This window comes from Phalacrocorax carbo, chromosome 9, assembly GCF_963921805.1.
Source record: "Phalacrocorax carbo chromosome 9, bPhaCar2.1, whole genome shotgun sequence".
Taxonomy (NCBI): domain Eukaryota; kingdom Metazoa; phylum Chordata; class Aves; order Suliformes; family Phalacrocoracidae; genus Phalacrocorax; species Phalacrocorax carbo.
In genome coordinates this window covers 25,071,731-25,087,655 of record NC_087521.1, presented here as the reverse complement: position 1 = coordinate 25,087,655, position 15,925 = coordinate 25,071,731, and the positions used below count along the sequence as shown (strand labels likewise).

Here is a 15,925-nt window from a genome sequence, read left to right as displayed (position 1 = left end):
CTAGAAAGTAATGAAGATACAGGCTTTTCAACAGAATTGCTCCTTTCCCATGGCTTCTTCCCAGAGTCTGGAATACAAAAATGAAAAGTTACTGTTTATTCTTTTTTCTTTAATGATTAAAAAATCCTGAAGTTTTTATAATCTTATACAGCTGCTTTCATTCAGTGAGGATGAGTGGCTTAGAAAGATCCACGAAAGCGGGATAGCTGAATGAGTGCAGTTGCCTACATTATAGAGGAAGCACTGGCAAAAATCCCTTTAATTAGGGACTGGATAGTTAAACAATATGAAAAAGACATGGAACTGGAAGAGTAGGAGGAAAAGCATAAATTGCTTCTATTAAGAAATACAGGTTAATTGCTGCAAGGCTTATTTTAGTCAGTACAATACTTATTTCTATTTTAAGTTAAAAAGTCTTAGGTTTTTTATCTGCATAGTTGGCAGAAAATGTGGGTGTATCTACAAAGAGGCAGTAAGACCCCCACCATGCAAATCTCCACAGAGAATTTATTTAACGTTGTCTACATTTCTAACTTGCAGAACATTCCCAAAAGCTGCAATACATAACCCTTGTTACTGAAAACGCTATTGTCCCAATTGCCTCCTATGCAAATAGTCTAAAATAAAGCAAACTGTTTCAGAGACTTGAATAACACACAACTTTATACACAAGTGTTTCCTCCTCTGTGAGGTCCTAAAAAGCTCTTTAAAGGAATTATGGGCACTCTCAGGAAATCTCTAGGTCTTGTTCCCGATTTACATACACCTTTCCCCTGGCTTTTTGCCTTTCCCTTGCAAGACATGCAAATCATGGCTTTGTTCCAAAAGGAAGCTGGAATGGTTAAATAATCATTCCTTTGGGAGAGATTTCTTTTAGCATGTATGAAAGCCAAGGCTGGTGCAAGGATGAATCTGACTGGTTTGCCGCCTATCTACTCCAATACAGTTATTTCAACTCATCAACATAGTTTGGGGGCTTCTTAATTTCACCTAGTAACTCTCAGGATCAGGCTTATTGCAACAAGCTACTGGGTTAAGGAAGGGTAACAGTTTGAGACCCAAACCGCAACTGTATAATCCAGGACAGCTACACAAAAGTAAAATAATACAGCTTTTTTCTCTTAGAAGATTCAGGTGCACAGTGTTGAAGATGCAGATCCTCAGCTACATCTCTGGATGCCTTTAACTAAATTGGCTATATTGTAATTTTCTTGGCTGTGAAGCATATAAAATCACCATTTCTTGCAGAGTACAGTTTTTAAAACAATAGGTATTTGGGAATTTTTCTGTTAGTTACTGCTGCTGCACTCAGAAGTTGGATGGTGAACCCAGAGTCTAGAGGCAGTGGAGAAGACTAGATTAAGAAGACAACTAAACCACTAGTAGTTTGATTTAATACCTGATGAATTTTGTTGCTGCTGGGCGGGACCTCGTGTACTGGGTGAAGGAGAGGTGCTAGCATCATCCTACAAAGAGAAAAACAGGACATTACTTTATTCTGGAGATGAAGCATGGAGTCCTCTTCCACTCTGGAGACCAGCTGCAGCACAGGCTGTACAAAAGCAAGTTTCCTCCAAGCATGTCCAACGGGCACTGCTGCCAAGGTACGGCTCAAGTCCATTTAAACTTTAACCTTTCTCTCCCTTTAGTATGGCAAAATCATCCTTTTCATTTTTTCACTAGCACCTCTTCCTGATTCCACTGAAACACTCTCATCCCCGTATACCAAACCAGGCTGAAGTGCTGACTGCTGTTGTCTAAATACAAACCATCTGTTTCCCAAATTGAGAAACTCTCTGTGATATGGAAACTGAGCCACCTGAAGGAACAGTAGGTCAGATCCCAGCCTTTTAGCCCTGCACAGCCACTGGTATCACTGAGGGTAGTCCAGGTACTAGCTGAATGTAACTAAATCAATCAATACTCCTCCTAAATAGAAGATTAAACACTACATCACCGATTTGGACTCTTTTTTTTCTGGGATTTATGTGTGACAGATCATAAAACGTTCACCCATATATTTGACATGTAACTATTATTTAGCATCCCTCAAAACACACTCTGGCAAAGCATTAACTGTGCATTGTACAATGGAGTTGCACCCAGTTTGACAGAAGATACCTCCACCACAAAGTGTACTCAAGACACACATTAAACAGACAGTCTCTAAAACACCTTTCTAAACAGTTTGGTGTTATCAAAAAGTTTGATTGGGGATACAACCTAATGCAGAGCTTCAAGGAGAGAGAACAAGGGGCAGAAAGACAGGAGTGGCTGAATAGTTAGAAGCTAAATGTTGCCTTTCGTCTATGAGTGTATGGTTCAAAATCAGCTTTGGGGCAAGATTAAGAGCAATGGTTGCATATAAGCATCAAGGGTTCAATAGGCAAATCCCATGCCTGAAGCATCCCTCGAGGAACATGTAAAAAAAATAGCTGCTTTTCTCCTTAAGCAGTGCAAATGCTTATTCCTGCTCTTGCTCAAACCTTTCAGACTGGGGTGAGGCCTGTATTTTCTGAATGGCATTCCTGCTGAGCAGCTGTTACCTTGTCTTTGGAGGGAGTATCCATGTATAGGTGATATGAGGCACACATGATGCCTTATGAACTTGCAGCCATGGCAGAGAGCCATCACAAGGGTATGGGTTAGCAACAGGAATGCTGTACGAGCAGCAGCCCAGAAAAGCAATACATGGGAAGGGACACAGCGTAAATCCTAGCCTCTCTTGAAACTGGAATTATCTCCCATGCTTTACCACTCCAGCAGGTTAAAAAAGTGTTTTAATCTGCATGTTGAACTCAAAATTGCTGCATCAAGTTCAGTGTGAAGACAAATCAAAATCAAAACTCTTGTTTAATTGCTTTTGTGGACAACAGACAGAACAGTTAAAATAGAAATGAATCAAAGTTCCCTAAAGTTGGCCAAATTCTATCTGATTTTAGTGTAAGTATCATGAACACATATTTTAACTTTTGAATGGTCTAGTGGTTTCCCGTTCGCTCCCCCAGAGACACACTTTATGTGCAGTCTGGGGTCCAAAGTGAGCTGATTCTTGCTTTGCTTGGAGGATGGCAATCCAAAGTTACACCACATGGTTGATGACCCAGTGCAGCTTAGCTGAAGCTGCAAATTTAAAATAAAAAACATGGACTTGATCTCAAGCTGACTTGCCAGACGCTTCAGTGCATCTTCTTAAGGAGCAAGAATCTACCACACCCTACAACACTCGTATCAGACCATGAGAAAGCACCTGTTAACCTGGTTTGGACAATATCTCACCTATGAATAAAGTGGCAATTCTTGTTTATAGGGTGCTGTTCCCAGTAAAGGTAGGAGCAGTTACATCTTGCTTTTGACTGACTGTGCAAATCTATTCCTGGATCAGCACTGCTTGTCATTGCCTGCCACACACAGTAAATGAGCACAGGACTTTGGATTATAAGGCAACACATCAACATATTTGCAAGAGCACAACAGTAAGGAGTCTTTCACTTACATTTTGGCTTTCCTCTTCCTTTTTGTCACCTGGTTTGTCTGACTGCGATGCTGCTTTCCTCCTTTTCAAAGGAACATGAGATAGGACACACAGTCAACCCTCTAGAAACACATCATCCATGTGGGGAGGCTGATTCAGGCTCTGGTGGGAGTTATTATTTACTTAGTTCATCCTAGGGAAGCGACAAATTCTGGATGTGTTCAGTTGTGTAGGATTGGGGTGGAGGTGAGGAATCCAGACCTCAGTGATATGACTCAGAGAGAGGGACAATATTATCAGGCAATGTTTAACAGAGAAACAGAGTGCAGAGCATAAGGAAATGTGTCAAAGTGGAGAAAGGAAGCACAGCTTCCTGGGTGAGAAAGGGATGGCTTCTCTCTAGGGCTCAGGAAGTGGTGGCTTCTGTGTCCTACACAGGAGGAAAAACACAAACACCCACAGGGGCTTCTGAGGTCCAATCCAAACCTCCACAGGTGGGTATTGTAGTGATGACAGTGTTCCCAGCCAGCTCCAATATAATTTTGCCACCTGTCTTATATCCTTCCATCCCTGTTCCCACCCAAAGAAAGGGCTTTGGCAGTGATACCATATGATGGGAATTCAGAAAACCCGGGCCCATCCTCACCGGGAAAGATTGGGCACCATTTCTGCTCAGCCAAGACCCCTGCTGCCTCCAGGGTGGGAAAGCTCTGGCTGGAGACCAGGACTCAGGAAACGAGTGCACCAGCCTAGGTTTTCAAGTGTCATTTGTGAGTGATGGGAGATTATTGCTGTCTCAAATCCAATTCAAATGCAGCAGAGCTCCTAAGCCCTGTAGTTCCAGAACTGGCAGTGTTGGTGGTGCCTAGAGAAGTTGAGTGAGGACCTGAGACCCTCACTCTGTCCTGCTTCCCAAGGAAAGGCAAAACTCTCTGAGAAGCAAGTGGCAGAGAGCTGCAATCAATCCACTGGAGCAATTGGACATGAAAGTAAACAAAGATGTTGGTTGTTTACCTTTGAAGAACACATAGTAAAACTTCTTGAGTGCTAGCCACACTGGCTGAAGAAAACCAAAATCTTAATTTTCAAGGCCTATTTAGAGTCTAGACAGTACTGAAGTGCACCAGGTACTGATTGTCTAGACATCCAATTTCCCATTTTAGATAATTATCATAGAATCATAGAATGATAGAATCATTAAGGTTGGAAAAGACCTCTAGGATCATCAAGTTCAACCGTCAACCCAACACTACCATGTCTCCTAAACCATGCCCTGAAGTGCCACGTCTGTACGTCTTTTAAATGCCTCTGGGGATGGTGACTCACCCACCTCTCTGGGCAGCCTGTTCCAATGTCTGACCACTCTTTCAGTAAAGAAATTTTTCCTAATAGCCAATCTAAACCTCCCCTGGGGCAGCTTGAAGACACTTCCTCTCATCCTGTCGCTAGTGACCTGGGAGAAGAGACCAACACCCACCTCACTACAACCTCCTTTCAGGTAGTTGTAGAAAGTGATAAGTCTCCCCTCAGCCTCCTCTTCTCCAGGCTAAAATTAGGGGAACTGAAGGTCTAGTTTCCATGTAGATTTTGGTTGTGATGATCCTTATCCACCTGTGAACGCTACCCTTAGCAGATGTTTTTTAAACCACCAATATGATAGGTGTTTAATTTAGTCTTGCTTCTGAAGTGGACAAAATTTATCTCACAGAAAAAAAAATATCCCAGGTGGCATTTAGAAAGGTTTCTGAGTTTCAAAACACTGCCACAAGTTTGTCCAAGGATTTTTTTTTCACATCACTGGAAGAAGAAAAGCCTCACTGGATTCACAAATCGGAGGATTTGATGTACATTTGACAAAAAAAGAGAGGAGTAAAACACATGCATTCGTACAACACAGTGCTCTGTGGGAATTATTTCCAAATATTCAAATGTATTAATAATTTTATTAGATCAGTAATAAATTTTATAGTCTTTCTCTAATATTTGCTGGATACTTCTGAGGAAAATGGGTTATAATGATTACAGACCCGAGCAAGGGAAATATTTGCCAGGGTGAGAGGCCAATGTTAGATTTATGTCCTGCAACAAACTTAACTGGGCTAGAAACGATAGCGATTTGTGAGATAGTTCATTATTCTGCTTGCACTTCAGTTCTGAAGCAAAGGGCTGCTCTCATGGGAGCCGCTAAATCTAGAGAGCTGTATTTTATATCACCTGAGCTCTCAGAAGTGTTTTCCTCTGTTACTTACACAGCATTATACACATTCCCCATTTCTGAGCATGTGGTTTTCTGCTCAGAAAAGGGCTCGTGAGATCCTCTGCTCATCACTCAGTGATTTCTGTATTGAACATGTTCACTTTAAGAAACATCTTGTCTTCCTCCTGGCTGCCAGGTCTGTAAGAGCAACCTGAAACACAGTGCCAGGTTCTTCCTTTCTCTATGTCATCCCACATAAAAAGGGTTTTGCAGCCAAAAGAAGTCCTCTCAGTATCAGTTTAACAGCATGCGCTGATTGCACACTTGACTGACACTTGTGTATTTCCAATGACTTCTATGGCTTTGTGAAGCAAAATTTAGGAGAACATTCTGTTGCTGTCAACTACCTGGGAAAGGATTTGCAGCTCAGTTAAATTCAGAGTAGAGGCAGCATAGTGCTCATGGCGGTACAGGTGCTTTTGTTAAGATGGGAAGGGGATTTGGCCCTGAATACTTGATGGCACCGAATCCCACTGCTGAAAGCCATACTGGAGTACATTGTAGACTAGAACCACAGAAATTTGTAGGATTTCTATATCCAAGCATATGAGACGTCCATTTATCTTGCTTGCTTGAACAGAGCTAGTATACCCCAGCATTTAGTCACCAAATCTTACTTGGCTTAGAAACATCTTCCAGTTCAGCAAGGTCAGTCTTGACATGCAGCAGTACAAAATAGATCAGAAGGTGAACCAGTAAATAAATATTAAAAGCTGTTAAGCTATTCTAATTATGAAAAGATAGAAAATTATCTGTTTGGTATTTTACACTGCTGGTAACTTTTTATGGTGTTGTGTATTTATTTAATGCTTTCCAAAGGATTACATCCACAGTCCATATTCAGAATTCCTTCTGAAATGATCAGGACATGGAGGAAAGCTGGGATCAGACCCTCTGAACTGGGAACTGTTTTTATACTAGACAACATTAGTTAAAAACTCCGTCTCTGCACACTATACAACAGTACCTACTCTTCATTATTTTACTTATCCTTTTCTTTCACTATTCATAAGTTAAAAAAAGTAGAGCTAAAAATAAAACATCTAACACTAGGAACTTGGGGAGTCTGACAGAATATTACTGATGCAATCAGGGCAAAAAGAGAAAGAAAAGATAATTGGAATAATTGACCACCTTTTAACAGGCTGGTAACTTGATACAGCACAACTCACTTTAGTGGAGAATAACTTGGCTAGCCTGTGTGAAACCCACTGAGAATTGATAATGATTTACCTGCCAAGATGTTGTCCTTTTATTGCACTCTGTTTATATTTTTGGGCCCAACATCCTGAATGCGCTGCATAAAGAATGATTTGCCTAAGCTCCTTTCATAGTTTACTCTTCCTGAAAATAGCAACTTTGAAATAGATCTGCTAAAATGGCAAAACCACAGTGGACATATTTATCACCATCATTTAATGTTACCCCGCGGCAGCTACACTCTGCCAGGTATTTCTGCAACATCTACATTTCATATGAAATGCCAGACAATGATGGTAACTAACATCTATGCAGAACCTGTCAAACTGCAAAGAAGCACCAAAGTGACACATTGTTAACCAAAAATGACAGCACCTTGTTCCACAATTTGCTGCAGAACTCGTGCTAGCGCTTACGTAAAGTCGAAGTACACACCTTTTTGCCAGTAATTTATTCATTTCTTCCATTAGTCCTCCTCCACCTCCTCCACTACTTGTTCGATTGGCATCACTCTTAGAGACCCCACTGGGGCTGGACCCTCCTGAACCATCTTCTGGCTTAAGACAGAAATCAACATTGGAATTAATGAAAAGTTTCATTTACAACCACACCCTTAATGATTTATTTTCCTAATTGTTAGGAACAGCGATCACAATCACAGCCCAAAAACAGAGATAGGATGTGTTCTGCTTTGGGAAGATGCGCATGGACCTTACTAAAACCAGGACAGTCTGGGTGAGGTAACTATATGGGAAAATTATGGAAAAAACCCACAGCGCTGTTTGTTCATGGTTATGTTTATGGTTATGTAACCCTTACCTATGTGGCCACCTATTGACTTGAGGGCTCAACAGCCGACACTGGTTTTGTAAGCATGGTGCAGTTTTAACCCCTTGAATGACTGAAAACACTAACAGTACAATGGCGGACCTTGCAGAAGTAATGAAATCCTGGCAACATGACAACTTGCAGCCATTTGCTAATGAATATTTTCTGAAGAGCAGAAATTCTACCAAACATTTCCTGCTCAGCTTTATTTGCGCTACAAACTCACATTTAAAAGTTCACCTAATGGTCAGCTGAAGCATGTTCCACCATGTTTCACGCTGGATTTGCAGACCATTACACCAAGCTGCGCCAGGCTTTCCCACAGCACAGAAGAGCCCACCGGGAAGTCCCAGTGCCACCGCCTTACCCGTTGAACTCTCCTTAGTTTGGCACCAGCCAGAGCCGCTGCGAGCCCTGACACTGACCCATCTTCAGTGCCAGCCCCTTGGCCAGCACCTGCCGGCAGCGGAGGCGGCGGGGGGGGAGCAGCTCCCATGGGTGGCGGAGGGACTGGGGGGGGTGGCGGAGGTGGGGGCCCCCCGGATGAAGCAGGGATCACAGCAGTGCCACTGGGATGACCAGGTGGAAGTGCTGGGCCTGAAATGCAGAGAATACGAATTAGATGTGAAGCGCGGGCTCCCCCAGCTCATACAGAAGGCCACGTTCCCACTCGCAAGGCCATGATCTGGCTGCGTGACGAGTGAGCAATGCAAGGAAGCACCAAGCAGAAGAATGGGAAATGGTGGTTGCATGAATGGTCAATCAGCTACACCTGTGTCCTCCTGTGAGACCCTGTCACTGATAAACTAGCCTTCTCCCTCATCTTCTACCTGGCTGGGCTAGCGTTTCATTCTGGGCCGAAATCAAAACACAGACAATGCTTCCCAATTCATAAGTGGCACCTTCTAATGCTCCTCTCGTAGCTTTCTACATGGTGATTAAAAAATACATCAGCCAACGCTGTGGACTTCCGTTAACACCAGCTTTTCACCTCATGGGCTACAGCGACACGTTCTCCTTTCTGTTGAACAGAGAGTGTGTGATCTCAGCTGCTCTTGCAAAATAACAGGGGGAGAGTCCAGCTCCAAGCACCCGAGTTTCAGCAAAGCTCCTCACAGAAGCAGCCTGTTGGAGGGGCTGACGGTGGGTAACTCTGTTATAGCCTTTTGCCTGCCCGTAAGGGGTTAGTTGAACAAATCCACCTCCCTGAGGGTACTTCCCCATGTTACACCCTCTCAGAACAGGCTGCTCCTGATATATAATCACAGGTTCAGTTGTTCACTAAGTGTTATTTTGAAAGACATGAGGTTTGACTGAAGAACATTTGGAAACTGTATTTAACATTAGCAGCCTGATTTTCTTCTTATCTAGGTTTTCTTACAATAATGTCTTATTTCTGTGGTTACTTCTGCCATTATTTCACACTCCCGATTCCATTCTTGAAATGAACCACAGCTGCTATTAGAAATACTTTAAATCTTTCAAGCTCTCTTCGGTTCATGAACATAATAGCTAGTAATTCATTGTGGGTACAGTTAATTGTAATTGCAAAACTACACCCACCTAACTAGAGGCCAGCCTGCGGCAAAAATTGAACTGAGGCAAAATAATGGACTGATGTGAGTTTAAAATAACTCTATTGAACTAAGTGGATTTCAAGGACTTATATTAGCTGAAGGACTGAGACTCCAGTGGTTGCTGTAATATTTTTAGCAGAAAGTGAAAGGAAATCTCTCAGTTTTCTTCCTTTTCTAGGCACATCATTTTAAGCAACAGGAATGGATCCAAGCCACAAAACGTATGATCTGAATTGCAAATAAGCATTACTTGTAACTGTTCTAACTCTGCAGGCTTTAGACAAGCACTAGAAATCAAGACCATATGCAAACTGGCAGACCTAAGCTCTTGATCTTGTCTGCAACCAAAACAGTTTGCTGGAAAAGTTACAGTGATAAGCCCTCAACTGTAAGTGCAGTTTATACCAGGAAGAGAGTTTCTAGAATGAAATAAATTACGCAAGCACAGGGGATTCTGGGTAACTATAACAAAATCCGTGTTATATGTTTTGCTGGTAACAGAAATACCACTTAAGAAAAAGAATAAAAACCACAATCTCTACCAATATTGCTACACAGACAACAAGTCTACCGCAGACCTGGCCTCCAGCTTCAGAAGAGTCCATCCGCTATGTTTGTACCAGCTGAATATAGGTTTTGTACAAAGCTCACTGCCAAATGCAGTTTGACTCTGCTGAATGATAAAAAATCTCCTTCTGGGCTAATACAGTAAGAATATGCATTGCAACAACCCAGTTAAAGGGCCCTGGCCCTGTAATTCTTGCTTTTTGCCTTGCTTTTAGCTCAGAAGATCCCTGGGCCAGTCCTGCGTGATTTCGATACTTTTTTACCTTCGTTTCAGAAATCACGTACAGCAGGAGTAGCCTTGGGTCTCTCAGTCATGGGCAGTGCCAATGTGGCTTTTTAAACAGCTGAAAGCTAAGGCTTTATGCAGGTCACAACTCATTCAAAATCAGTACTTACTTAAGTGGGCAATGGCTGATGAAGTCATGTAAGGAGGGGTCCTCCTTGGCATAGTCACCTCAGACACAGCAGCGTAAGGGGGAGGCAATGGAAGACAGTGTGACATGGGCTGATACCACTGCTGTGGAGGATGAGATGATGGATGGGAGGGTGGGGAGGGAGCCTGGCCAAAAGAACCAGGGGTGCTGGCAATGGAGGGCAGCAGGGAGGGGGGTGCAGCTCCTAGGCGTGGAACAAAGGACCTCTCCACGCTTTTCACCTGGGGCCCAGGGGGGCCTAAAGCAATTTGTTCTTCAGGATGGCTATTCAGAGGTACATTTGCTGAGGTCTCCTGGCCTGCTTTATCTGTGGGTCCCCTGACCCTGTCAGGCGGGACAGGAATCATGGGCAGGATGGTGGGACCACACGGCTGCAGGACATCACCCCTCTGCAGAGGAGGTGCATTTATGGTGGGGGAAGCAGAAGACTGAGGAGAGCAGGAAAGAGAAGCGCGCCTGAGAGGCTGGCAAGAGGCAAAGGGAAAGTAGGAAGGATGGGGAGGTGGTGGAGACAGCGAGGTTTGTCTGATGCCTGGCGTTACAGTCCTGCGGTTTGGGCACGCTGGAGGGAAGGAACCTGGGGCCGTTGGCAGCTCGGAGACTGAGTGCCTGTGCAGGAGCTGCCGGGGCTCTCTGGCTCTCCGTGGGGATCTGAAAGAGGATTGACTGGTGGGCTGGGGGACAGCAGGTGCCAAAGAGACAGCACTGGCCTGAGGTGGTGGCAGGGGCACAGCACCAATGGCAGGAGCTCTGCAGTTACTGCAGGCGGCAGGAGGAGACTGGGGCTGAGAGGGGGGAGAGCACACGCTTATCTCAAGGGTGGAAACTAAAAGAACAGAAAAGACAAACGAAAAGAATATAAGACGGGTACATGGCAAGGAATGAAACCAAGGCAAAGTGGAATGGAGAAAAAGGAACCGCAAAGTATACGCAAACAGAAACTCAAACAAAGCAAAGAGGAGATGGTACAGGTACTAGCTTGGGGGTTTCAAACCCTTGGCAGAACTGGAGTGCTGTGTGGAGCGGGACCCTGGCAGCACAGGATGGGCTGTGTGCTCCCCCCAGGACCATACGGAGCAGGACCCTGGCAGCACGGGTAGGGCTGTGTGCTCCGGTACCAGTGATGCTCCTCCAAGCCCTGTGTGAATCTGAGTCAGCATCACAAGCATCTCCCTTGCACCAGGGGCAGCTGCAAGGGACATGCTGAACACAGCAGTGGCCACCTCATAGCCAGAGCCGGGACAGCCAAAAGCCCTCAGGAGCCACATCATGCTCCTCGTGGATGCGAAGGCAGGGTTTTGGCTATGTTCCCTATGCAGACTAGCACACAGTAACCTCTGCCGAAACAGAGTCCAACAACTTCTGTCGTTGATTAAGGCATGTGTGTATGTCTGAGCTGGTTTCAAGTCAAAAACTAAAAAGTTGTAACAGCTGAGGAAAAACATTTCACTTATGTGGCCAGATTAACTGAAAAAACTTCCCCAAAACAAAAGCCTAAACATGATGGCCATCTTGGCTTGCTTGCTCTGCCTTCTTTCACAGGCAGAGCCACACTTGTAGTTATAAGCTATTCCTGTCATCTCTTCTCTCAGCTTAGTGCAACTTAATATGCTATAGAAGAGTTTTGTAAGCTCATTAAATATATATATTTTTCCCATTAAGCTCACAGAACACTCCTCATTTCATGACCACAAAATCCCCACTGATGATCATCTAGAGCCGTATTTTCCTCTGCGCTGTAGTTTGCTTTGTGCTGCAGAGTGATAGGGAGCGCCTGACTTGGCACATCCAGCACGTCCACCCCTTCCTGCTGACATCCCCTGGAAACATGGAGTCATTCTTGTGGCAGCTGTGCTACCTGCTCTCCTTGTGGGTGTAGAAGAAGCATGGCCAGGCGCCCTTGGTATGCCTACAATCTCCCTCAGCTGTACAAGTTTTGCCAAGTGCAAGACCTGCCTAGCTCCACCTGCACGCCCCAGATCTGAGCCTCTGCAAAACAACACAACCATGCCTGAATGCGGGTAAGTCCCTAGCTGAAAATGCTTTAAAATCTAATCATAACTACCACCACTTTTAGCAGTCTAGCTCTTGTATAGCACCATGCAAAACCCGACTACAGCTAGAGGAGAGAAGCAGGGAGAGACTATATCTGCTTGGTTTGATACATGCCTGTGGTAGAGGTTCTTCTTTCCAGAGATTCCTGGCGCTGTTGCTGTTGCTCCATCACTTGTCTAAAACAGCAATGAAAAAACCCTTGGTCATTATGTATTCTTTACAATTTTGAGTAAAAGTTTTATACACTGAGAAGCACTCAAGCTATATGTCTTGGGTGGTGTGAGACAGTCCCTCACAGAAATGGTGTTCCTATGAGATGGAGATGGGTTTGATTTTACTTGCCCTGGCCGCAGCGGTGCCTTTGCATGCATTGGGGAAGCGTAACCAGGATATTGCCCTGCACCTGCTGGAACTGCAGGGGCTGGTTGATCCACTGAAGGTAACTCCTCAGGGGCTCTGCAGGAGGAGTAGTCAGTGCCCCAGGTCCAGGAGAGCACAGTAACCACGCATGTTGTTAACCTGAACTGCATGAGCATTGCAGGGGAAGAGTAAGGGGCATCTCGCATAAAAGGACACAGTCCCGAGTCTTTTACGGATTGGGACCGCAAAGGATTTGTAGTTAAAATGAAAACATAAGGAAGCTTGATCTGCTTATGGGTGTTGAATCTACAAAACCTGTTTTGTCCGGCTGCCCAAGCTAGCCAACAGCCTGCCACCTGATGCCCGGTGCAGCGCCCCAGTGCTGGCCAGCGTGGCCGTGGGGACCACGGCCGCCGCGTTTCCTCCACAAACACAGATCACAACATCATACTGCTTCTTTTTTGGCAACTTTTCCCCCCAGGAGCTGCTAGCTCCCGTGCTACCAAGGCCTGGTGTCCCACAGGGAAATGCACTGCTGAGCCTTTTCCCAGGGCCTGCTTCCCAGAGATGTGCAGTTCCCAGGGTCTATCAGCAGAGGTCTACTCTCGCACGCTGTAACACTTCTGCAGAAAGAGCTGTCACTGACCCCTGCCGCAAATCCTCCCTGGCATTTCTCTTGTTTAAAAGATTGAGAGCTGAAAAACGGACTATTTGCCAAGCTTTTTACCATGCACATGGATATGGACTAAAGATTTCAACAATTTAAAAACACAACTCTGAAATTACCTTACTGGAGCCCTTAGTAATAAGGTTTATTATAATTTTCTTCCATGATTTCTAGGCCAAATTTGCCTTGAATTTGTTCCACATCCATTTGGGCCAGTCTTAACTGCTTAGAGATATCTTTTTTTCTCTAACAACTTTACTTCGTGGTCTGTACAGTAAGGCAAGCTTAACTCTAGGCAACGCTTCTATTTTGACTCTGTATGTAATACTTTAGAGAGATTTCCCTGTTACATTTTTACTTATACTTTCCTAAGTCTGCAATTTTAAATAATTCTGGTGTTTTTTACATACAAATAAAAGCTTTTTTAGGAAAAAAATCCAGAAAAATAAAATTATTATGTAAGGAAAAGAGAATGTCTTGGTTTGCAAAACAATTTTTCTATATTTCAATTCTCATTCAATAAATGGGACAGGAAAATCCACAATTGTAATTATTTGTTGTGGAGGGTTCAATCCTAAACTGATTTTATGTTCAGGACATGCAATCCATCAAACACTGGCAACTTCTGGAAAATCATTACAGGCAGCTGAGAAAATTATTTTTTGTTCAAAGGAGAAACAGTTTTAAGAAACAGCCTTAGTTGGCTGATTCAGCTGGTTTCATTTAAGCTATGACACTTTAAACCAAATAAATAGAAATCTTTCTTTCAACACATACCGTAGCTCTGACTTGATAGTTATGGGCTGAACACACGCAACATCATCAATTGTGCTGCTAAAATTTCAGTTGTAAACATGTGTACTAAGAATTTCCTGCGCATACTGTCCTCTACATTAGCTTGGCATTTGTTAGCAAAATTTGATGATGACGAACAACTTGACACATACATTTTCCTTGTTAAACCTGGGGGAAATTCTAGGTTTATCTGGAGGGCAGACTTGGAAAACTCCAGCCTGACAGACCAGGAAAGAAATATGAATAAGATGTCTCCAGGTCGCTAGAGCTGCTGCAGAGCAGACACAGGTGCGGGGTGCTCCCCAAAACAAGGGTCAGCTACCGCCATTTGAAGTCATCGGGGTTCATGCCAGTCCTGTCTGCCCTTGGGCAGAAGCAGTTTGTACGTCCCAAATATACCCTTCCTCACGTGCTAAAAGGAGAAGTTCTTACACTCTGAAGAAGTCAAATTTATTCCAGTGGAACTAAATAAAGCCTGAGATCAGCCCAAGGCTGTTGCTTAAGGAGTATGCAAGCAGTAAAGTACAAGGGGGACAAATTACACTCCTACTTAAAAATATGTTCTTTTAACATTTGTGTAAAGGTCGCTAAAACCTTTTAAAAAGACAAATTTGCAGGGTATTTACCATAACTTGATTTCCTTGCCTGCTTACAGGATGCTCAAAAAAAGCTAGGCCTAAAATTAGGTCTGCTCTATGCTTAAAGAATGCATCAGCATAATCAAAGCTGAAAATCCTCTAGTGCAGATGCAGTAATATCTAAGTGCATGTACTGGCATAGCTTATTCCAGCCCAGTGGAGCAAAAATAGCCTTCCCAGAACCATGTGCCCTGTAGCAGTCTAACACCTACCCAAAAGGCTTTTACTGTCTCTAAATGAAAAACAATAAATCATTTTTTTTGTTTTGATGCAGTTAAGCTGCTCACACTTTAAATGTCCGGACTAGAGACCTAAATTTGAGAACTGTGTTACATATGGTCTGAAGAATCAGTGACTTCCACTGGTTAAATGAAGAGCTGGATCAGGTCTTTCAGCCAGGCAGCGGGGACAGGCAGCGTCCTCCCTGCCTCTGACCTTTACGATAGCTCTGCTATTCCAAAGCAAATTTTACAAATCTCAGGTGAAATATCATTAACTGCTGACCCATTTAGTAGTCATATGTAAATCCCTACTAAATCTGAGGCCATTCAGAGTTATTCATAAAGGTGTAGGAAACCAGTTTTGCTACACTTTCCTTACAGTTTTTGGAGGGGGGAGGAGAGAATCCTAAGTACCCATCACAGCCTGTGTAAGGGCCTTGTCTTGATTGACCTACACAGGGTTCTGTGTAGGGACTAGTCAGAATGGTAGCCCTGGAGCGTGAATGCAAACAATACATTGCAACACTTAATCTCTGCTGCTCCAGGAGCCTGTGATATTAAGCTACACTACTCATAGGACCAGGGCAAGGGCAGTTCCTGGAATCTGCGAGGGGGGACTTTGCCTACTTACAAGTTGCACCTACAAATGAAGGCAGAGCCCACTGAGCCTCTGTCACGTCAGACCAACATCTGACATCTTTGGTGTTAAACTGCCCCTGAAGGTTTGGTTCCACTAAGATCCTTACAAAGCTCTTTATTATCTGGACCAAACATTGGGCCAAGTCCTCTGGAGGGCTAACTGCATTTGCTGATCCTCCTCTCGTTACAGAAGCAAATGCGCACACCTCCTT

General features: G+C 43.9%; 1 protein-coding gene across 7 annotated transcripts in view; it reads right to left on the bottom strand.

Moving 5' to 3' along the window:
- Window positions 1–15,925, bottom strand: part of EVL (Enah/Vasp-like) — a 156,755-nt gene that overhangs the window by 4,637 nt on the left and 136,193 nt on the right. For all 7 annotated transcript variants that reach the window (XM_064460757.1, XM_064460752.1, XM_064460754.1 and 4 more), the window contains exons 5-10: window positions 12,508–12,569; window positions 8,128–8,357; window positions 7,368–7,489; window positions 3,497–3,557; window positions 1,400–1,466; window positions 1–67 (exon numbers count right to left, since the gene is read on the bottom strand). In XM_064460757.1, the coding sequence (XP_064316827.1) occupies window positions 1–67; window positions 1,400–1,466; window positions 3,497–3,557; window positions 7,368–7,489; window positions 8,128–8,357; window positions 12,508–12,569 (609 nt within the window). The remainder of the gene's footprint in view (window positions 68–1,399; window positions 1,467–3,496; window positions 3,558–7,367; window positions 7,490–8,127; window positions 8,358–12,507; window positions 12,570–15,925) is intronic.